General features: G+C 39.8%; 1 protein-coding gene across 1 annotated transcript in view; it reads right to left on the bottom strand.

Moving 5' to 3' along the window:
• Positions 1–3,580: 3,580 nt before the first annotated feature.
• The window catches only part of LOC306989189 (uncharacterized protein), a 31,090-nt gene continuing 10,149 nt past the window's right edge, over positions 3,581–24,521 (bottom strand). Inside the window, exons 10-27 of the mRNA XM_079594626.1 lie at positions 24,340–24,475; positions 24,032–24,162; positions 23,636–23,905; positions 23,455–23,550; positions 23,130–23,265; positions 22,912–23,033; positions 22,535–22,813; positions 22,281–22,376; positions 22,049–22,181; positions 21,799–21,923; positions 21,429–21,707; positions 21,218–21,310; positions 20,992–21,127; positions 11,076–11,102; positions 10,251–10,449; positions 9,211–9,479; positions 8,275–8,420; positions 3,581–4,809 (exon numbers count right to left, since the gene is read on the bottom strand). Of these exons, the coding sequence (XP_079450752.1) occupies positions 4,456–4,809; positions 8,275–8,420; positions 9,211–9,479; positions 10,251–10,449; positions 11,076–11,102; positions 20,992–21,127; positions 21,218–21,310; positions 21,429–21,707; positions 21,799–21,923; positions 22,049–22,181; positions 22,281–22,376; positions 22,535–22,813; positions 22,912–23,033; positions 23,130–23,265; positions 23,455–23,550; positions 23,636–23,905; positions 24,032–24,162; positions 24,340–24,475 (3,027 nt within the window). The 3' untranslated portion in view covers positions 3,581–4,455. The remainder of the gene's footprint in view (positions 4,810–8,274; positions 8,421–9,210; positions 9,480–10,250; positions 10,450–11,075; positions 11,103–20,991; positions 21,128–21,217; positions 21,311–21,428; positions 21,708–21,798; positions 21,924–22,048; positions 22,182–22,280; positions 22,377–22,534; positions 22,814–22,911; positions 23,034–23,129; positions 23,266–23,454; positions 23,551–23,635; positions 23,906–24,031; positions 24,163–24,339; positions 24,476–24,521) is intronic.

Genomic DNA, 24,521 nt, shown 5'->3' with positions numbered 1-24,521 from the left:
TACTGATTAGATACAAAATGGTTTTAGTTGAAAAAAATATTTTTTTTCAGTTATGACTGTTTTATAAGCTTACGTTCCACCGGGTCCAAACAGACCCTGGAGTACCAAAGTTTTAAAGCATTAGGAGGGTTAACCTCCTGTTGCAGTCCGTCTTGACCCGGAAGAGATACGTAAAATGTAAGAGATGTAACCACTTAAACTAAACTGGTTACATCTTTTGCTTTAGGGTCAGCTTTGACCCGAAAATGAAGTGTGGCTTTAATACATTTAGCCTTTTTCCTTCACATTTTTTATTTTCCACTGGGGCTGCATTTATATAGTATTTGCATGTATTGCTTTACATGCAAATATACAGTGTAGTATATAGCAGGGGTGCTCAATCTTGTTCATGGAGTCTGGAGAAATATCTTCCTGCAAAGTTCAGCTCCAACCCTGATCAAACACAACTGAAGCAGTTGATTAAGACCTTCAGAAGCACTTGATCATTACAGACAGTTGTGTTGGATCAGTTGTGTTGGATCAGTTGTGTTGGATCAGTTGTGTTGGATCAGTTGTGTTGGATCAGATGTGTTGGATCAGTTGTGTTGGATCAGTTGTGTTGGATCAGTTGTGTTGGATCAGTTGTGTTGGATCAGATGTGTTGGATCAGGTGTGTTGGATCAGTTGTGTTGGATCAGGTGTGTTGGATCAGTTGTGTTGGATCAGTTGTGTCGGATCAGTTGTGTTGGATCAGTTGTGTTGGATCAGGGTTGGATCAGTTGTGTTGGATCAGTTGTGTTGGATCAGGGTTGGATCAGATGTGTTGGATCAGTTGTGTTGGATCAGGGTTGGATCAGTTGTGTTGGATCAGTTGTGTTGGATCAGTTGTGTTGGATCAGTTGTGTTGGATCAGTTGTGTCGGATCAGTTGTGTCGGATCAGTTGTGTTGGATCAGGGTTGGATCAGGGTTGGATCAGTTGTGTTGGATCAGGTGTGTTGGATCAGTTGTGTTGGATCAGTTGTGTCGGATCAGTTGTGTCGGATCAGTTGTGTTGGATCAGGGTTGGATCAGGGTTGGATCAGGGTTGGATCAGGGTTGGATCAGTTGTGTTGGATAAGTTGTGTTGGATAAGTTGTGTTGGATCAGTTGTGTTGGATCAGTTGTGTCGGATCAGTTGTGTTGGATCAGGGTTGGATCAGTTGTGTTGGATTAGGGTTGGATCAGTTGTGTTGGATCAGTTGTGTTGGATTAGTTGTGTTGGATCAGTTGTGCTAGATCATTTGTGTTGGATCAGGGTTGGATCAGTTGTGTCGGATCAGTTGTGTTGGATCAGGGTTGGATCAGTTGTGTTGGATTAGTTGTGTTGGATCAGTTGTGCTAGATCATTTGTGTTGGATCAGGGTTGGATCAGTTGTGTCGGATCATTTGTGTTGGATCAGGGTTGGATCAGTTGTGTCGGATCAGGGTTGGATCAGTTGTGTTGGATCAGTTGTGTTGGATCAGTTATGTCGGATCAGTTGTGTCGGATCAGTTGTGTTGGATCAGTTGTGTTGGATCAGGGTTGGATCAGTTGTGTTGGATCAGTTGTGTTGGATCAGGGTTGGATCAGTTGTGTCGGATCAGTTGTGTCGGATCAGGGTTGGATCAGTTGTGTTGGATTAGTTGTGTTGGATCAGTTGTGCTAGATCATTTGTGTTGGATCAGGGTTGGATCAGTTGTGTCGGATCATTTGTGTTGGATCAGGGTTGGATCAGTTGTGTCGGATCAGGGTTGGATCAGTTGTGTTGGATCAGTTGTGTTGGATCAGTTATGTCGGATCAGTTGTGTCGGATCAGTTGTGTTGGATCAGTTGTGTTGGATCAGGGTTGGATCAGTTGTGTCGGATCAGTTGTGTTGGATCAGTTGTGTTTGATCAGTTGTGTTGGATCAGTTGTGTCGGATCAGGGTTGGATCAGTTGTGTTGGATCAGTTGTGTTGGATCAGTTGTGTCGGATCAGGGTTGGATCAGTTGTGTTTGATCAGTTGTGTTGGATCAGGGTTGGATCAGTTGTGTTGGATCAGTTGTGTCGGATCAGTTGTGTCGGATCAGTTGTGTTGGATCAGTTGTGTTGGATCAGGGTTGGATCAGTTGTGTTGGATCAGTTGTGTTGGATCAGGGTTGGATCAGTTGTGTAGGATCAGTTGTGTAGGATCAGGGTTGGATCATTTGTGTTGGATCAGTTGGGTTGGATCAGTTGTGTTGGATCAGTTGTGTCGGATCAGTTGTGTAGGATCAGTTGTGTAAGATCAGGGTTGGATCAGTTGTGTTGGATCAGTTGTGTTGGATCAGGGTTGGATCAGTTGTGTTGGATCAGTTGTGTAGGATCAGTTGTGTAGGATCAGGGTTGGATCAGTTGTGTAGGATCAGGGTTGGATCATTTGTGTTGGATCAGTTGTGTTGGATCAGTTGTGTTGGATCAGTTGTGTTGGATCAGTTGTGTTGGATCAGGGTTGGATCAGTTGTGTTGGATCAGTTGTGTAGGATCAGGGTTGGATCAGTTGTGTAGGATCAGGGTTGGATCATTTGTGTTGGATCAGTTGTGTAGGATCAGGGTTGGATCAGTTGTGTAGGATCAGGGTTGGATCAGTTGTGTAGGATCAGGGTTGGATCATTTGTGTTGGATCAGTTGTGTTGGATCAGTTGTGTTGGATCAGTTGTGTTGGATCAGGGTTGGATCAGTTGTGTTGGATCAGTTGTGTAGGATCAGGGTTGGATCAGTTGTGTAGGATCAGGGTTGGATCATTTGTGTTGGATCAGTTGTGTAGGATCAGGGTTGGATCATTTGTGTTGGATCAGTTGTGTTGGATCAGTTGTGTTGGATCAGTTGTGTCGGATCAGTTGTGTTAGATCAGTTGTGTTGGATCAGTTGTGTTGGTTTGACTGCACTGTCATTAATGGATGAGAACTCAACTTAGCTGGACGATGACATCACTGTTTACAGCAGAGCTGCCTTATAGCTGAACTCATTTCATAATTGATGAACTTCACACAGTTATTGAACTGAAATGAGTTAACACTGAACTGATTTCAACTGAATAATGACTGCTTGTTATTGTCTTTTTAGAGCTGCTCTACAGCAGAGTTGAATTCTGTTATTGAATCGTTATTTTCCTGTTATCACTGAAAAGCTGCTTTGAAACGATCTTGAAGATGAAAGATGAATTGACTTGAGGGTTGGATCTGAACTCTGAACCCCTAGTGTATGTGTATGCATGCAAATATGATTGATATTCTTGTACGATGATCATACATTTCTGTAAACAAACTCTGTGTCTTTAGAGTCGGCTGCGGGTGGGTTTTTGCTTTACTGGTTTGGAGAAAAATCACATATATGGGCTCCACTTTTCAGTAGTCTTTTAACTATTACTGGAACATCAACATCCCAGGAAGTGTGAGGGGAACTATTTGAAATGAGAAGTGAAATTAGAGAAAGTCAGCAACTTCACTCAAAACCAGACGACATGCGTTGTGTTGAACAGATCAATCTCATTGGACCTCATTGAACTTGTTGAATTAATGGTTATCTCACAGTACAGAAATCCACAATGAAGTTATTATTTCTAAAATATATTACAAATGTTTATTGTACATGTACATACCCTTTATTTATTTACCCAATGACAGGATTCAGACAGAAGTCAGTTTGACTACATCTTTGATTACAGCACTTTCTTAAAAATAGACAAAAACACTCTTAATCACATTAATCGTACCGTCCACATGGAAAGTTGACTATTTCCTTTGGAAAAAAAGAAAAAGATTTACAGGGTGTAAATATATAATAAACATAAATAGACTAGGAAAATTGATTGAGAAAAGGGACAAATTATTGATTTGCCACATCAATATCCAGTAAAACATATATTTTTGTGATTTGTGAAACAACATACATCCATTTCCAATTTAATTATTATTATTTAGAACTATTTAAGTTGAGGAATAATTAAAATTGTGTAAGAATGATCAAGAAAACAACAAAATATTGTAAGATCTTTACATCAGTGTAATTGACTGTCAATGAGCACAAACCGCATTACCATTATCATCACTTTGTTGTCTATTTTTGTACATACACTACCGTTTATTGATATGGTTTTGGTAATGGTTTATTGGTAATTGGGGGGTTGATATGATACAGTAATATTGAGAAACATTATTACAATTTAAAAGAACTGCTTTCTATTTTTATGTCTTTTAAAATGTAATTTATTCCTGTGATGCAGAGCTGAATTTTCTGCGTTATTACTCCAGTGTTCAGTGTCATATTATCGTTCATAAAACATTCTAATATGCTGATTTTCAGCTGAAGAGATTAAATGAACAGCATTTATTTGAACTAGATTTACAACAATATAAATGTCTTTACTATTACTTTTGATGCATTCTTGCTTAATAAAAGGTAAGTTCTCATTAAAAAATTTTTTTGAATTGTAGTTTACATATAAAACAAGAAGGGTATTGCTATAAGAAACAAAAAAAATGTTAGCAAATAATTTTTTGAAAGAGATGTTGCAGAAGATATAATTTTAGATTCAGTGTCTATTGATGAGGGAAGAGGAGGAAGACCAGGACAGGTGTGTCTGTTGTCAGAATCTGGTCCAGCAGAGGTGAACTGCACAAAACCTGGAGGATCGCTGCACATGAAGGATGTGATCCATTCCTGATATCGGGATACTCTGGTGTAAACACCGGGATATTCAGGTCGAGCACAGCCAATCCCAAAGCTAACGATACCGGACTGGACCCATACAGAGCTATTCCTGCTCACCATCGGACCTCCTGAATCCCCCTGAAAATACAAATCAATGCAATCATTGTAGAAAGAGACATTCACTGGTCAAGAGTTTGGGGTCAGTAAGTGATATATTTAAAGAAATTATTTCTATTACAAATAAATTTGTTCTTTTGAACTTTAAATTCATCAAAGAATCTTTAAAAAAATGTGTCATGCTCTCTCATTTGTTCACTCTCACCGTCTTCAAACAACATGAGCGTTGTCTTGCTCTCTGCCTCGCGCTTAATTCGCCTTTGGCTAAGCCACGCCCTAGAATGTATATTGACCAATCACAGCGCAGCCAAGAACAAGCTCCCACAGAGGGTCCGACACTTTTTCACGGCGCTCCATTGACTTTAACGCAGGCGGCTCATATTTTTGGTCTCGGCAGGCTATTACGTCGTCGTTTTATTAAAAATATGGTTAAACGTTGTGCCGGGGGCATTTGTAACACAGATACGTGTTTCCCAGAGAGGTTGGAGGGGGGTGTCCGTTTTTTCCCCTTCCCAAAACCGAAGTTAAATACTGACAAGTGTCGTCTTTGGATTAAACTGTGTGGACGTCCTCACAGTCAGCGAAACCCCTCAAGGATCAACAAGCTCACTTTTGTGCTCTAAGATACATTTAGCTTTTAACCTTACTGTGAAGTTATAGTTAGACAGTTTTATGCTGGTTTAGATGTATGATTTCGGTTCTCTGCCCTAATTGTTGATACGCTAGCACACGCTGCTAATAAATACAGCTTTATACTCGCGTAGTCCGTTTGCTTTGTAAATAATAACGATTATAGAAGTGAATAGAGACCTACCCAGCTTTGCATGAACAGTGTTTCTCGTGATATTGTTAGTCACAGCCTCCGTCTCGATTAGGATATGCTGTGTTCATTTTTTGACTGTGACCGTTATGCTTTTGCCTGTATTTTGTTGCTCGCGTTTCACCGTATGTCTTGAATAAAGCCTTCAAACGCACACTGCAGACACTTTTGCCTACTTCTATCGGACACTTTATTTGCTGCTTTATAAAAGTTTGATAAAATTTCAGCAGGAAGAGCCGTCACAGCATAAGCCATGTTGATACCAAACCAGAGCCCAGATGAAGTTGTCGGAGGTAGCAACAGTAACTAAGGGGGGCGGGGCTTAGCCAAAGGTGAATCGAAATCAATTGACACGATGGTAAAAGATCGGAAAACCGAAGTTTTACGTGGAGCATTAGGAGATTTTTTTCTCCTGAATTATACCATGGGGTGTGAATTGTGGAAAAAATCTGTCCAATACTGAACTCAAGAGACGTCTGAATCGTGTATAACAAATCGGTAACACTTTACAATACTGTTCGATATATTAAACTCTAGTTAACTACATTAGTTAACATTTACTATTAATAAACTGCACTTCTACTGCATTGTTAAAGGAGAACTCCGGTCAATTTTAACATTGAGCTCATTTTTTTGTAAATTTGGAGTGCTGTCAATACAGAGAACAACGACAAAAATCGGTGTTGCCTACACCGTGTTATCCTCTTTTTAAAATTTGCACCCTATTGACTTGAATGGGGCAAGTTTTAAACCTGCTTTTATCCTCTTAACATCTTTGATGTGTCATTACAAGTGCCCAGCCATGTGAGTGATTCCTTCAGAGTGAACACGGTGAATCTGACTGCAGTAGATGTGAAAGATATGAATAAAAATGATGTTATATCAGCCAGCGCACATACCTGTATTTACATCCTGTTTTCGGTCGAAGTCCAAAGTAGTCGATTGTCGAGTTCACGCGCATAGGTTTAGTTACCAATGATCACGCGCGTGAACTAGACAATCGACTACTTTGGACTTCGACCGAAAACAACTATGCTTTTTAGGGTTATGATATCGATATGGTTCTGCTGTGATCTTTGTTTGGATTGAAACTATTTTCACTGCTAAAATAGAACAAAAACAGTAAATATTTTGTCTAAAATGTAAGTGAATTTTAATTATCTGCATTGAACTGTCATATTATGAAATCAGTGTCACATGTTCAATCGTGATGTTATTCAGCACTCTTGGTCGTGTGATGTTGCTTAACTGTATCGTATTATAAATATAAAAACTCCACATTTTTAAAATTTACGGCAGTATGTTAACTGAGTTTCTTCTTTGTGAGCTGCAGCTGTGCTCATTTATTTAGATTTATCTTCGAGAGGCTGCGCGAGCGTCAACATGCAAGTGCATTTGTAAGGTCCCTGCACACTGATTTCGAAACTTTCTTATACATACAGACGGTTGGTCTGGGAACACCCCGGGAACGCCCCCTCACGTGATGGGAATTTAGCCCATGGGGGAAAACATTGCCTTGGCGCTAATTGAAATACACGGGACAATCATGCCGAAGAGTTGCTGTGTCGTTTTCTATGCCGCCAATAAACAAACAAATTATGAATTGAAGTTCTACATCCTTCCTAATAAACACACAGAACCGGAAAGGAGGCCAATCGCTACGTAATGACGCAAATCGTGAACCTATGGAGTAGTTCGAGGTCTACACTCAATACAGACTGCAGTCTGTGAGTTAGAGATAACTGTCAGCACAGTCCCTCGGCAACTTCGTACTACTGATCACCGTTTTACAAAATTATGAATAGTTTGGAGTGAAGCATACGTACATGTGACAAGGTTTTATGGCATTATAGTATGCAACATATACGAAAGTTGATTGAGTTATAGGCTAATGTTACTGCTACAGCTACCTGTACATGTCATACCTGGAGATTCAACCAGATAACAAAATATGTCTGGAAACGAGACCTCTGGCCATTTGGTTGGGTGATTGACCCAGTTTTTAATTAAATAAGGGGAAATCATAACCAATTAATTTTGCAATGTACCGTTGCCGTTCGGCAGGCATCAATGACTCGCAATACGATTCATTCAAATACACACAATGATCGCTGTGCCCCCCCCCCCCCCCCCCCCGTGCCACGCCAGACCACGCCCCCAACTATGACGAGATGCCGACTGTATCTATCTGTTTTTTAGTATTGGTCATTAATTCGGTTGCTGTGACTTGTAAAAACACCACTCAAAATACTTGCTACGGACGCGAAAAACGGAAAATGTTTAGATACGGCTGAAGCAACCTATTCCCGTTGTAAGTACGGTCTTTACCACAACCTTATGGCAAGAGGTAATATGGAAACTTACTTACTGGGCATTGGGAAGGTTATGACGTGGCCTGAGTGCACTTGCTATTAGGCATGCAGCAGCCTGCCGCAGCAACACAGCCAAACCAAAATAGGCCTATATATTATGAACATGAATTTTGCAAGGTTTCAAAGCATACTTTAATAATTTAGCCGCGAATTTCCTTTAGGGAGCAAGTGCGGCCCCCAGTCACAGTGTCACTACGTCAACACAATGTCATGTTCCCTTAATCAGGGATCGGAGGTTACAATAGTAACCCAGACGTTTTGAGAGACTAAGTGAGCTGAACAGGGTTTGTGTACCTGACATGAGTCCTTGCCTCCCTCCAGTAGACCAGCACAGATCATGTTTTCTGTTATGTTTCCAACTCCATAGAGACAGTTGCACTGTCTATTACCAATTACTGGAACCTCCACTTCCTGAAGAACATCAGGGGACGGGAGGGACACTGTAGGAAAGACATGAGAATCCTGTTACTCTATCCTGTTTTGAATAGGATTGTGAAAGGTGTTTCATGTTAAAGGTATAGTGGAAGATTTTCCCGAATTTTAAAAAAGAACCGCCCTCTCCACTTTTTGAAAAAATGCACATGCGCAACACTCTACCTGCTCCCAAGAGGGAACGCCTAATAAACGTGTGCACGAGAGAGCTGTCACGAGCCTAGTTCTCCTCGTGCACGCTCTGTTTACAAGTTGCTGTCGCCATGGCTCATACAAGCCTACTTGCCTACACACAAGGTTTTATAAAATTTCAGTGTGATACCTTTTAGACAAATTGAGATGTTTACCGTGTCTGCGCGGTGCGTGACTTGTGCCAGGGCTAGCATCGCTAATCATAGCTTACATTAACATTACATTACATTAACACACACACCTTTCTGTATAAAAGGTTCTATATAATGCTGGGTACAATGTTTTTTTTTGTGCGTTAATTTTATGATTTAATAACACTATCATCGCAATTTCTTCCCTGCATATCGTCTGCCATGCTTATTCTGAAGTCTCGCGAGATTTCCTGTGTTCACAGTCGAGACTCTGTTTGACAATCTGTTTGTGTGTGGTGTGCTATCTTTGTCACATCATGGCACACCACACACTATAGGAGCAAAACGGTTAAATCTAGGATTTTTTGTCCTCATGTTTGAAGTCTATCATCACATTTTGAAAATCTTATAAGATGTAAAAAATCTTTTGGTGTAGGCTACCAGCATAAGAAGTGAAACAGGAATGATTTATCACCTCCTTCACTAATGTCTCCCCATCCAGTGATCCAGCTGTGTGTGCCGTTGTTAAACACACTGTGATCGGCTGCTAGACACACGGGTCTGATGTAGTCAGTGAAGTTGACGGGAGAGCTCAGTTTGAGCAGAGCGATATCATTGTCATTCGTAAGATAGTTGTAACGGGGATGTTTGATGATTGTCCTCACATTTCTAAACACTTCATTGGGGTTGAATCCTCTCTGGGTCTGACGCCCCAAAACCACATTTAAAGAAAAGATGGAATAACTGTGGAAGTTAAAGAAATAGACAGAAAAGATTAGTCAATAAGAGTTTTGACCTTGTAAAGCCTGACAAATTAAATAATAGTAAGAAAAAAAAAAAAAAAAAAAAAAAAAAAAAAATGTATATATATATATATATATATATATATATATATATATATATATATATATATATATATATATATATATATATATATTTAAATGGAACAGTTTATTGAACCTTTAAACAAAATATATATTTTTTTTAATCTAAAGAAAAAAAATTGCATATGTGTTTTTTTGTTGAGCATAATTTGATACATCAGGCTTTTATGTCTCATTCTGATATAGTGAAAATATGGAGCTCAAACTCTGAGGAAAAACATTTTAATCAGAGGCCCAAAACTGAGAAGAAATATGCAGTTTGGTGCAGTTATTGATTATTGATGTAAAGTTGTAAAAGTTATTTAGATTTTTACTTTATAAAGATCATTTTCAAAAAAAGATTTCAGTAAAAATACACGTAAACCATGACTTGAAGTGGACATTTTTACAATTATACTAAAAGGCCTTTTACCAGCAAAAACTAAAAAAGGTAAACCAGATGACAGAAGGCATGTAGTAGATTGTGTACATACAACATATTTTTTCAGCAAAGTTTTAATCATGTTGATAATTTAGAAGCCTTAGAAATTTGCACATCACATGATTATACTGTAGGCTTTATAGGGTTAAATCAATTAAAATCTACTCAAAGCATATATGAAAGCTGAAGTATTTAGTTGAATGAGTTTACCTATCAGCACAGTGTGCAGCGGTCAGCACCCACTCTTTGTTGATGAGAGAACCTCCACAGAAGAGTCTGCCATACCGAAGAATGCTAGCCTGCCACGGCCAGCGTCCAGCTGAAGCGTTCTGACCTCCCACTATCCTGCTGTTGCTGCTGGTAAATGTGGTTCTCCCACACACCTGAGCACTGGGAGAAACATCTGAGGCTGCGAACACACACACACAAAAAAAAACAGTTTCACAAACTTCTCAAGCAGCACTGCTGCAGACAGCGTCATGCAACTTGACCATGAAAAACATAAATAAATTATCAAAACAAAAAAAGTTATCCTTCCAAACACAACATTCTGATAAATATTATTAATTCCCAAGCTCGTTCTGCTGTATTCAAGCAGCCAAGCAAGAGACACTTTCACAAGTCTGAGATTTAAATGTATGTATAATAAAATGTTAAAATAAATAATAAAACTCAACTAAATTATAAAACTTGATAAGTTATTTATAAGTATATTAAGTGATTGATAAGTTCATCTTTTGAAATAAAGACCAATAAAAACTTTAGTAAGAATCATGTAAATTCAAAAGATTCAAAACAGCGAATCTCATCAAAAGGTGACGAGTTGTCAACACTAATATATTTAACTTTTTACTAAAGTAAAAATATTATTTGTTGTTTTGGAAGTTGCAATCAAAATTCAGCTGCCTCAAACATTGGAGGGGACAGGTTGAATGTAGATTACAGCAGAATGTTTTTTTTCACCAAAAACAGTGGTTTCAATTATTTTACTATATTTAACTAGAAACTAAATTGTTGATGTATTGTTGAATGTACCTTGAGGACTAGTTCTGTCACAAAACCCTGCAAAACAGAACAGAGGCAGATGTTACATTCATATATCTACCTATACGACTTACAACTCTGTTACACACACTATTTAAAGAAACAAACAAATGCATTGTTTTGAGACGACAGTTATAAAATTAGACATCTGAAAATGAGGTGAATGCAGGGGCGTAACTATCGGTAAGCAGGGTAAGCGGTTGCTTACGGGCCCGGACCAATCAGGGGCCCGCCCGCGTGACTGGATCCCCCTATCGCATTTTACTACTGTTAGAAATATTTGTTCTATATTCCTATATTCCTGCATGCTCTCAGACCTGCATATGCAGCAGCATTCCTTTATGTTAATGTAATGGTCACATCTGTTATGCATTTAAGCCGGCCCCCTCTGTTCAAGTGGAGAAGCTGGTTTGAGGGTCTCCACTCTTTTGCATTGGAGGGTCCCGTTCGGGTATACATGCATGTGCGGAGTTTTGACAGGAAACTGACCATATTTAGGATGTGTTATATAACTATGCTATATGATGTAATGTATGGTTTTATTGGTTGAAGGGGTAATACTCCCCTTATACTCCTTCTATATATTGTGCTAAGCCATTGTCTGAGTTTAGAGAATCTTCTCTCCGCCAGCGCTGGACGAATTGTTTATTCATTTGCCTGAATAAAGACAGAGACTGGGGGGACACTTTTGTTGGAGTCAATTCATTTCTAACAACTTGGGGGCTTGTTCCGGGATATCTCCAGATGGTAAGAATTTAATTTTTTTCTAAAGAGAAGGTTGATTCTTACTATCTGTTGAGAAAATATTTTTGATAATTATAGTGCCGTGATTTTGCCATATTTGGTAAACTCAGGTATCCTCGTGTTTTTAACTAAACACGGGAAGAACGCAAAAAGAGATTTGATCTCCTCTTTTTGGTTACCTCGTAATCATTACGGGATGGTTATCCTCGCATTCTGAATAAATGTGGGAAGAACGTGTAGGGAAATTGATCACTTTCCTCCGTTTGGTGAAATCCTTACGATAGGGACGTAAGAAGAAAATAGATTTGGAGCTGAGACTTTTTTTCTCTCTCTCGCAAAGCCTATTTCAATGTGAAGTCTCTGTCTTTTGGGCTATGAATGAATACTTTTAATTTTTTTTCTCTCTTTTCTCTGTCTCTTTATCTCTCTCCTTTTTGTCTAATGTACTAACACAATTAATCTGCAAAATCCAGATTTGTTTTCTTTGTTTTCTATTTGGCTATTTTGAAAGTTGTTTTAGTTTAATTGATTTAGAAGAGAAATCTTTGTGTGTTAACAATGGGGAATAAAATTAGTCCACCATTATTCGATGAATCGCCAAAAGATTTTATGATTAGAAATAATCAAGCGTTCTTCACAGAAATGACAGCTTCAGCGTAGGTTCTGCCAGGAAGACTCAATCAGCGTGCCACGTATTACTTCTCTCCTAACCAATCATGTGCTAACACTCACAGTATAAAAGATCGGTACTTACATTCGTCTGAGTTCGCAGATGCTGACGCTGCCAAGTACCTCCATCCTCCCCAACCACCACCCAGATGGCACCTTCCCCTTCATCCTCCCCACCACCACCAGGATGGTCCCTTCCTTAACCTCCAGGGGGGGTCGGCTGCGCCCCTGCCTTCGTCTTCAGGCAGGATATGCAGATTCCGCTACCCTCGCATTGCTCTCTAAGGACGGGGCCTACGCCAAAGAACTTTATAAATTCATGCTTGCTGGGCTGTTAATAAATATACGCTGTTATATCAATTTATCTCCCGAGTCTTTCTGGTAGAACCATATTTGTCAAATTTAGTGGGTTGGACGGCTGGCAAGTCACAATTGTCTCCGTTCCCCAGTGAGGGTTCATTTAAAGATGACGATTTGCGCGCAGCAAAAGATATGGTCTGTGGAAATTGGGGAGATCCAAATTGGGATTACGAATATATGAAACATTCTTATAAAATTTGGAATGACATGAAATCATATTGGAATCGTGGTCCGGCAAAAAATATTGACAAAAACCTTTCTGCTTCCCCGGCTGCACGGCCTGAGACAGAGCAGAGTGTGCACCCGGCTGAACAAGAAAAAAAAAAGGCAGAACAGCCTTCTGTGACTATGCCGCTCCCTCCCCAATACGAGAGCATACAGACTGCTGCAGTCTCTAAACCTGTAAAGAATAAGTTGTATCCAGATTTAAAGACGGCGACTGCTTTTCCCTTCGTGGAAACATCAGATGGATTTAAAGTCCACGCTCTTAACATCACCGAAGTGATGGCAATTTGCAAAGAATTACCAGACCCTGCTAGATCTCCTCATCACTATGTGTCGGTATTGAAACGTTTAACAGCATACAGTCAATTGACTGGTCGAGATTACCGCTTCATTCTGACTAAAACTTTGCCTGCCGAAATTACAGAAGAGGAGCTAATTGACGGAGTGGAACTGTTAAACCCGCAAAATGACGCACCGCCTGCTCGCAACATTGTGATAAAAGATTCAGAACCGATTGATTTGTCTAGACCTTATCGCGAATTGAGATTGGTAGATGATGAAGATGATGAATTCTTCAATGAATGGGCGTGGGCCAGTCCGGGTAAGCTCAAACTTTTTTTCAAACAATTAACTGCATTTTTGCTGAAGTTGTCGTCTGCTAAACAAGACATTTCACATGCAGCTAATACTAAACAAAGAGCTGGCGAGAGTCCAGTTGCTTTCTTTAATCGATTTAAGCGTGCCTGGATCGAAGAGTCTGCCATTCCTGTTGATGACGATAATTGTCTGTTGTTTGTGAACACGTTTCTAAATAACATGCACAATGAAACTGCACAATTGATTAGAATTACAACAACGAACATTTCTAATATGAATATAGATGATCTGGGTAGGAGACTTCGGGAACTTTCCTCTGCCGGAGCTTTTGATTCCTCCAGAGGAAAAATTCCAGCAATGCTTCAGGTTAACGCCGTTCAAAACCGTCCGTTAGCGAATAATAAAAACCCTATAAAGTGTTATTGCTGTGGCCGTTCTGGGCACATCGCCAGGTTCTGTAGGAGCAAAGCTGAGATGCAGCAGCCTAATAGGAACCAGATGTTCCGGCGCTCGGATGGCTATGGGCCAAAAGCCCCCACCTTGCGCTCTTCTGGCCAGCAGTTTGCCACAGAATGGATGAAACAATGACGCTATCCACAGATCACCGAGCCTGAGTTCTCAATGATTTCCATGAGTTATCCTAACAGAACAAATGTTTTGCCATTTATTGAATTAAACGTTGATCATAAACCATATGTCTTTTTGATCGATTCAGGTGCTTCTATATCTTCAATCTCATCTGTTAAGTACTCGGGCTCCATCACGGGGAAGAAAATCAACTCTGTGGGAATCGATAACGTCCCCGTGAAATGTGAAATGACACCAACTTTGCCGGTTACTTCTAATGACATACCGTCATTGTTCAAAATGCATGATTTTGCAATAATACCAAATTCTCCTTTTTGCCTGCTAGGTAGAGATCTGATGCATAAATTGGGTATTACACTTGAATTTGACGCTGATTCTCTGACTCTTATGTTTCCTGCAGCCTTTTCCATTTTGACTGACACAGGAAGTGCTCTCCTCAACGATCTGCCTGCAACTGTGCTGACACAGGAAATACCTGATGTTAATCCCAAATTGTGGGCGGGACACAAGGATGACGTAGGATTCATTGATGTACCACCCTACAAGGCCAATTTGACAACGAATAGGCCTGTGTTTCAAAAGCAATATCCGCTTTCAAAGGAAAAAGAGGAGGGAATTAAACCCCTCATTGATCAATTACTGGCTCAAGGCATTCTGGTCCGCACTCATTCACCTTATAACACACCAATTAATCCAATCAGGAAGGCAAATGGTTCTTGGCGTTTAACGCAAGACCTGAGAAAAATTAATGATTTGATAAAACCACTTGCTCCTATTGTGCCAGATGTACAAACTATAATTAACTCTATCCCTTCAGAGCATACATTCTTTTCTGTCATTGATTTAAGCTCCGCCTTTTTCAGTGTTCCTGTTGATCGTGAGACTCAGCCACTGTTTGCATTTTGTTTTCAGAATTGTCAATACATGTGGACGAGACTGCCTCAGGGGTTAAAGGACGCGCCGGCCGTTTTCTCGGCGATCGTGCACGCGACTCTGAAAGATGCCAAGCTACCTCCTGACACCTGTCTTCTCCTGTACGCTGACGACATATTAGTCACTGGTGCCTCGGAGGACATGTGTGCTGCTGCCTCCACAATTGTCTGCAACATTCTAGCTGAGGCTGGTTTCAAGGCATCTAAAGAGAAACTCCAGTGGGTGAAAAGAAAAGTCACCTACTTGGGCCATGAACTATCACAAGGCAAAGTCTGTCTGTCTGCGGACAGGGTCAAAGCCATTGCTGGTTTCAAGCATCCATCGACACGGAAGCAAATGCAAAGCTTTCTGGGACTGGTCAATTACTGTCGAGGATGGGTGCCTAATTGCTCCATGTATGACAAAATCCTGCGAGAAGCTACGCTGGGTGATAAAGAGGACATTACATGGACAACTGAGATGGATCAAGCATTCAGACATTTGAAATCCTCCCTTTTGAGGCCTCCTGCCCTTGGCCTCCCATGCTACACAAAAGACTTCCATCTGTACGTGCACGAGGGTGGGGGAACGGCCGCCGCAATCCTGGCCCAAGACCATGGGGGTACATTTCGTCCTATAGCTTATCTATCTAAAACCCTTGATTCTGTGGCTAAGGGACTCCCTGCCTGTTTGCGTGCAGTGGCTGCGACTGCAATCATGGTACAGGACGCTGAAAGGGTTGTTTTATCACATCCACTCACAGTACACACTTCTCATCAGGTGGGAGCCATTATGCATAACATTTCAACTCAACACATGACTGCCCAACGCCGCTCAGGCTATGAGGCTATATTGTTAGCTACTGCTAATTTAACTTTGAAAGTAACTTCTGTTATTCATGGCCCTACTGTACATTTGCACAGGTTGCTGACACAGGGTGAATTTCAGAGTGACGACCACGACTGCCTGTCCAGAATCCAAACCTCGACTGCCTGCAGGCCAGATGTGTCTACATCTGTCCTGGAGGAGGGGAGACATTGGTACATCGATGGATCCTGCTTCAAGCCAAATGACAATTTATACTTGTGTGGTTACGCTATTGTTGAATTACCTGATCGTGTAATTGAGGCGTATTCTTTGCCATATAAATCAGCACAAGTAGCAGAGTTGATAGCTTTAACGAGAGCTTGTCAATTGGCAAAAGGTCAGTGCATCAATATATACACTGACTCCAAATATGCGTACGGCGTAGTCCATGATTTTGCTAAATTATGGGAGGAAAGAAACTTCAAAACCTCCGATGGAAAACCAATTTCACACCATAATATTGTTTCCGAGCTCATTAGTGCAGCACAGCAACCATCGAAACTTGCTGTCATTAAAGTAGCTGGTCACGCAACCGGTGAATCGAATGAGGCTAGAGGAAACAGATTTGCAGATGAAGTAGCGAAATGGGCCGCAAAAGATGTAATACTTAGTCCGCATGTAAAAGAAGAAAGCACCGAAGTGCCGATGATGAATTCATCACTGATTAATGATTTGGACATTAAAGTACTACAAGCTAATCCTACACAAGCTGATTTGACTCATTGGGCTGCCAATGAAGTAAAACCAGATCAATCTGGTATTTTACGAGATAAACAAGGTAGAATCGCACTACCAGCATCCGCCGTTGTAATGCTGTGCAGACATTATCACGGTGTATCACATGTGTCAAAAGAAAAAGTGATACAAAATTTGAATCAATCATACTGCATAGCAAATGTTCGAAGGAATACTTTGTTGATATTGGATGCTTGTTTGGTGTGCGCACAAACAAACAGGCACAAGGCAACCAGACATGACGCTCTTCCGCATCCTGAACTTCCTTTCCAATACTTGCAGATCGATTTTACACACATGCCACCATGTGGGAATCACAAATACTTGCTCGTGATTATTGATCGATTTACTAAATGGCCTGAAGCTTTTCCGTGTGGTAAAGAAAATGCGCAGACGGTAGTAAAGGTTCTTGCAAAAGAAATTATACCGCGATTCGGCATTCCATCCGTTATAGCAAGTGACAATGGAACTCCGTTTGCGTCAAAAGTCACACAATTACTAGCTAAAGAGCTTAATATTAATTGGCATTTCCATATTCCCTACGCTCCGCAGTCATCAGCGAATGTCGAAAGAACCCACAAGACGATAAAAGAACGTCTCAATAAGGCGTGTCTAGATACGGGTCGAAATTGGGTTGATTTGTTGCCGGCCGTATTAACAGAAATAAGGATGTCCCCATCAGCAACCACAAAAATGTCTCCATTTGAAATTCTCATGGGTAGACCTTTCCCGACCCCTTGGGTCAGAGGTCGCGCTGGCAATCTTTCCACAGGTGACACGGAGGTGATCATCGCGGATTACGTGGATTCCCTAGTTAGAACTTTGAATGGCATAAATGGTGATGTTTCTCTCTCTCTCCCTCTTCCATCAGAAAAGCCGACTCATCCTTTCGTTCCAGGACAACCAGTGTTGATCCGGTGTCTGAAACCCACGAAACTCGGGGAACCAAATTATCTGGGGCCTGCCACGGTGATTGCTGTGACGAGGACCGGTGTGCTGACTGATTTCCAGCCGCAGTGGATCCATGCTAGCAGAGTGAAGGCAGCTCCATCCCTGGGGAACGCATAAGCCTATGCAGAGTGGACATCCAGCACTGAGCGGAAGGACCAAGAAACGTGGAAGAAGACGAGGAAAGGAAATTGCTAATTAAGAATCAGCAATAATTATCATTGAATCCAGTCAGCCATGCCTGCAAAATTGATCTTGTACCTGTTCGTGCTGACAAATGTACTTATGCACACACAAGCCCTTATTAGCAGTGGTAATGAAACTTGGCTGAAGTACGAAGAAGAGCCACATGCGTTTGCAACTAATATGTGGTGGAGATTAGCTAACTTCACTGCTAAAGCCGGAGGAAAAAAAGGTGACTGTTATGTGTGCACAAAAATGCCACAAAGTGCTTCTGGACCACACGTAAGTGTTAGATCACCAACAACGAATGAAGAATTGGAATGTCCTTTATTCGTTAGTATAACTGGATTGATTGCACCCAAAAACTCATCTGCAGTATGGAGTTGTGGTGGTAACAGGACAATGACTGTTGCAGTACAAGTACATGTTAAAGTGGCAACTGTAGGTTCAATTCCTGACTCATTGATATGTCTTGAAAGAAGAGTAGGAACTATGAAAATGGGTTTAATTCCTGAGAGTAAATGTAATCGAACATATTATCATTGTGAAATACGAAACAAACCCTGTTGTATGAGTTGTATTTCGGGAAAAGGACAATTTAACTCGGAAGAATGTATGAAACAATCTCCTGCCCCTCTATCCACTATGACTGCTTATGGATGGGCAACTCCCGAAGTTCAAGAACTGTGCGCTGAGTATTGTGAACTTTACTCGGGTAAAAATTGTCATAGGTATGTTCCAACTTTAAAAGGAACAAGAGCTGTACAAGATTGGTTTTGGTTGTGTGGACATATGGTCTATACCACCTTACCTTTTAATTGGAGTGGACGATGTGCTTTAGTAACTTTGGAAGAGTATTCTATGATTATTAGATCACCAAAAACCAATGATATGAAGAAGCAACGAAACACACGCTCCCTCTCTGATCGCAGTTCAGTTAGTAGTCTGGGTAGAGATAATCCAGTACCAAAAGAACATCGACTCTGGACTGGTACGGAAAAATTCTTTGAAGGTATTTTTCCAATAATTGGAATATCCAGTCTTCAAATAGAAGTAGAAGTTACAAGATATGAGTTGATTTCATTTATTAAAACTACTAGGGACACACTATCTGCTGTCCAAGAGGAACTTCGAGGACTCCGCTTAACTGCTCTACAGAATAGGTTGGTCCTAGATCAGCTGACTGCGGCAAGAGGAGGGGTGTGTGTTATTGTTGGAGCTTCCTGCTGTACTTTCATTCCGGAAAACGATTTAAATGGTCACATGATTTCCCAGGGGATAGACAACATGACAAGAATTGCTCAAGAGTTAGAAAGAAGAGAAGTGAGTGACAGAGGTGGGTTCGGTGATTGGATCACAAGTTGGAAACAAATGCTTGTATCTGCTTTGATCCCGATAGGGGTTATACTGTTAATCCTTACATTTATTATTTGTTGTATTATTCCATTTATCAGAATTTTGATTCATCGTGCTATGAATACTTTTGTATCTTCTCAATATGCTTTGATGAACAGAACTGTAAAGTGTTAATGCTTTGAAAGAAATGTTTGAAGGATGTTCATTGTATAAGAATAAGCATGCAGAAACTGATATGATATGATAATTCTCTTATATGATAATTCTCTATCAAAGGGGCCATTGTTAGAAATATTTGTTCTATATTCCTATATTCCTGCATGCTCTCAGACCTGCATATGCAGCAGCATTCCTTTATGTTAATGTAATGGTCACATCTGTTATGCATTTAAGCCGGCCCCCTCTGTTCAAGTGGAGAAGCTGGTTTGAGGGTCTCCACTCTTTTGCATTGGAGGGTCCCGTTCGGGTATACATGCATGTGCGGAGTTTTGACAGGAAACTGACCATATTTAGGATGTGTTATATAACTATGCTATATGATGTAATGTATGGTTTTATTGGTTGAAGGGGTAATACTCCCCTTATACTCCTTCTATATATTGTGCTAAGCCATTGTCTGAGTTTAGAGAATCTTCTCTCCGCCAGCGCTGGACGAATTGTTTATTCATTTGCCTGAATAAAGACAGAGACTGGGGGGACACTTTTGTTGGAGTCAATTCATTTCTAACAACTACTTATAGTCTGATCGCATTTTATTTTTTTGCTTATTGATTTGAATAAATAATGACAACAACATATTTGACTGATCATTAAATACATGTTTGAAACGAACAATGATGAATTTGGTGTAATTTGTTTCGAATTGGGACTGGGGAATCCCCGGGTGAACATGCGCATTGCGTGCAAAACAGTAAAAACCGGTGAACTTGAGACAGATATGGAGTCGTCAAATTTTTTGTCAGAGCGTTCTTTTTCTAATCTGAAACTGATAAAAAGCTATCTCAGGAGCTCAATGGGACAGAGTCGTCTCTCTGGACTTGCTGTCAATTGAGAATGCCCGTGCGCGCTATCTGGATCTTAAAGGAGAACTCCGGTCAATTTTAACGAGCTCAATTTTTAGTAAATTTGGAGTGCTGTCAATACAGAGAACAACGACAAAAATCTGTGTTGCCTACACCGTGTTATCCTCTTTTTAAAATTTGCGACTTGAATGGGGTCTAATTTTAAACCTGCTTTTATTTCTCTTATCATCCTTGATGTGTCATACAAGTGCCCAGCCATGTTGAGTGATTCCTTCACGAGTGAATCTGACTGCAGTAGATGTGAAAGATATGAATAAAAATGATGTTATATCAGCCAGCGCAAATACCTGTAGTTCCTGTTTTCGGTCGAAGTCCATAGTCAATTGTCGAGTTCACGCGCGTGATCATAGGTAACTAGACCTGACAGCTTCGCACAGAGGAAAGCCCGGAAAATGCAGCTATAATGTAAGTGAGCATATTTTTTATGTATTTGGACTTAGGCCTATGTGTATATAGCAGTGACAGTAACAGTAACAATGTGTTATGGTGCGCCGTCACCATTTTTTTTTTTTGTGTGTGTGTGCGTGTAGCGTCATCACGTGTTGTAGTAGGGGGGCCCGCCTTGATAATCCTGCTTAAGGGCCCGGTGTTGACTCGTTACGCCACTGGGTGAATGGTACATTTCAGTAATATACATATACCTTTTCTTTCTGATGAATTGTCGACACGAAATACCCATCTACCCGTGACGTTGACATTGCTTGTGTATGGCAGGTTTGTGATGTCAGAAACAGGAATTGAGAAGAAATTGGTAGAGCAAATTGTGTCATAGCCGGACTGTTAATGAAGAAAACACAAAGAGTTAAAAAAACATTACACACACAGCTAAGATCATAAACTATTGCCACATATTCCACACTGCTTTACCTCTGCAGCATAGGTGGAGGTAATATCATCATAATGCATGAGTGTAAACGACAGGTTCTTTCCAGACATCAAAACCACTTGGAAGGTCGACTCCTGGAAGAGACCAGAAGTTCCTCATTAATACAAGCTTCATTCTGGATATGTCATACATTTCAGTTCAAGGAAAATACTATGCAATAAATGTGCACGATAAATAAAAATAAAATCTCACTGTCTCTCTGCTTCCAAAGTACGGTACTTTATCCCATGTAGCGATAAAAACCCATGAGGCAGAGAAGTTCAAGTTGGGGTAATATTGGTTTATGTCTTTTGAAGCCCGATTCAAGAGATGACCATCTGTTACTTGTCGGTAAGAGATGTTTCCTTTCCCACTATTATTAATGTCTGTCCACAGTGGAGCGATGATGTCTCTAGTCGAGTATGCAGGAAAATCATCGGGATACCACTGGTAAAGTGCCTCATCGAAGGTCAGGTCTCCGTTATTATTCACCTTCAGGAGCAAAATATGTTATCTGGATTTTCAAGTAACATCATCTATGTGGAATACATATTAATGAATGTTATTAATGAATGCTTCTTACAAATATTTTGTCATATACATGACCAAAGTACACAAATTGCCGCAGCAAGGGGATCGGTGGAGAACTTCCATCATCCGACTGTGGGTTTTTCTCATCCTCTACATCTCCATATGGGTAGAACATTCCTAATATTCCCAATAGTATCATAATGGGTGTTTTAAGGAAGAAGGAAGAAATTTTATAATGCCTACATTTTTCTTTCTTATGTTATATTTCATATCAAATTCTTTCTATTAAACAGTGACGTTACCCTCCTGAGGTCCACCATCAACACGGAATACCCAGCGTCCCGTCACATTGATATTACTGGAGTTGGAGAGTTTATTTTCATCAGTCACAGGAATTGAAAAATAATTAGTTGAGTTTATTGTGTCATAGCCAGCCTGAGTAAAAAAATTATAATAAAAGAAAATTAATTGGCCAGTCAACCCATTATTATTATCTGAGATATAATTTGTAACAGGATTCTTATTCTGTCCAACCTGAAAACGTTGATCAGTTGAGGAGATATTTCCGTAGTTCATTATGACAAAGGAAAGAGTCCTGCAAATGATTAGAACGACTTGGAAGGAGGATTCCTTCAGGTAAAAAAAAAAAATAGTTTCAATGAGAAAACACAGCTATCAATTGTCTGCAACAAAACTCATTTAACAAAACTATGCTAGATGTATACAATGAATCCTTTTCAAACTAAACTTTGTTTAAAAATGTTATCGTAACCATTAAATCTACACACCGTCAAGGAGCTGTTCAAGTAGGGCACTTTCTCCCAAGTAGCAATGAGGACTGTCTTTACTGAGAACCCAAACAGAGGGAAATACTGTTTGACATCATTTCTCGCCCGGTCCAGAATATGGCCTCGAGTTACCAAGCGGTAGGAGATGCTTCCATTGAGACTACAGTCAAACTTTGCCCAGAGTGGAGCAATAATGTCTCTAGTAGAGTTGGCAGGGAAAGCCTTGGGGAGTCTTTCATAAGATGGTTCATCAAATGTCAAATATCCATTATTGTTGACCTATAGAAAAGATATAAAGATTTAACTGAAGCAACATGACTTGTAAATGTAATACATCAATGTACTTAAAATGTAATGTGATTAACATAACATCTCACATATATGTTGTGGTATCTGCGCCCGAAGTAGAAGAAAGGATACTGCAAGTGCACAGCTGGTGAGGTTGCAGTACTTTGACAGGGATTCTGAGAGACCTGATAGTCAGTTGGATAAAACAAACCTGGGGAAAACAGCTCATCACATGTTATGGCTTTGGTGCAGAATATACAAAGATTAAAAGTTAATAAAGTTCAGGAGAAGAGAAAAACATTATTACCAAGTTTTGCTGGCAAAGTGTCGACACGAAAAGCCCAACGGCCCGTAACATTGACATTTGTAGAGCGGGTCAGGTCAGTGATGTTAGACACAGGAATTGTATAATAACTGGTTGAATCAATCGTGTCATATCCAGCCTAAATAATGATTACAAACATTATTGTCTGTGGATAAGAAGAAACTTTAGCTAATTCTACAAAGAAAAAAATCTCACATTACTGTAAAACAATTCTATTGTATCTCTACAAATATATTTGCAAAAGATTATACTGCAAAAGTTAGTACATTTTAAGATAAAAATAGAGGGCTTTGAAAAGCGTTCTCACCACTGCAATATGCTCAGTTTGTGGAATACTGTCATAATTAAATATAATAAATGACAAACCAGAACCAGAGATCAGCAGTACTTGAAAAGAGGAATTCTGGAAAAAAACAACAACAACAACACAACATCAAATTATCACAGTCACAAGACAACTGATAACAAATAATGAAAACCAATCTTACCTGTGCTGAAGTGTTATAATATCTCACTTTATCCCAAGTACAAACAAAAACGGAGTCTGCAGTGAAATTAGTTTGAGGAAAATATTGACGTATATCATTTGTGGCTCGCTGTAGTAATCGGACATCTCTGATTTCTTGGAAGTAAACGTCACTGCTGTTAATATCTGTCCATAGTGGAGCAACAATGTCTACATCTGTGTAAGCGGGAAGAGTTCGGGGACTTGATGGAAACAATTGCCGTTTGAAAGTAAGAAATCCATCTTTGTAAACCTAAAAGAGTTTAAAGTAACAGATAATAAACAGACAAATACTCTTAGTAGCTAGTATAAGTGATAAATTGCTAAAAAAAAGGAAAAAAAAAGGTTAAAACATAGTTGCATTAATGAGTGTCCTCACATAAACATCACTGTATGTGAACCCGAGGTAAGAAAATGGTGTCTGCAAATCGAGATTGACCGGAAATCCAAATAATCCAAATCCATAATACTGTTGAAGTTTTTGCCCATTCCTAAATGGATAGAACAGTCCTGAAAGCAAACATGTTTATTTTTCAGAAAAGCATTTTAATTTATTTGTAACTTTGTTTCAACAGTTATCAACAATATTAATTTACCAATTAATTGTTCTACGTTTCGAATAATTAACAGCTATTAAACTTGATATCCAATAAATGCCATGTATTTTTAATTATTAAAGTACTGTACCATTGTTTTCTGATGTAGTGTCAGTTTGAAATACCCATCGACCAATGACTTTGACATTGCTTGTGTATGACAGGTTTGTGTTGTCAGAAACAGGAATTGTAAAGAAATCAGTTGAATAACTTGTGTCATAACCGGACTGTCAATCAAATAACAAGATGAAAAGTTCAGTGACAAGCAAACAC

This window comes from Phoxinus phoxinus (genome assembly GCF_949152265.1).
Source record: "Phoxinus phoxinus genome assembly, chromosome: 21".
In the NCBI taxonomy this organism is placed as follows: Eukaryota; Metazoa; Chordata; class Actinopteri; order Cypriniformes; family Leuciscidae; genus Phoxinus; species Phoxinus phoxinus.
This window is presented reverse-complemented; position numbering and strand designations above follow the sequence as displayed.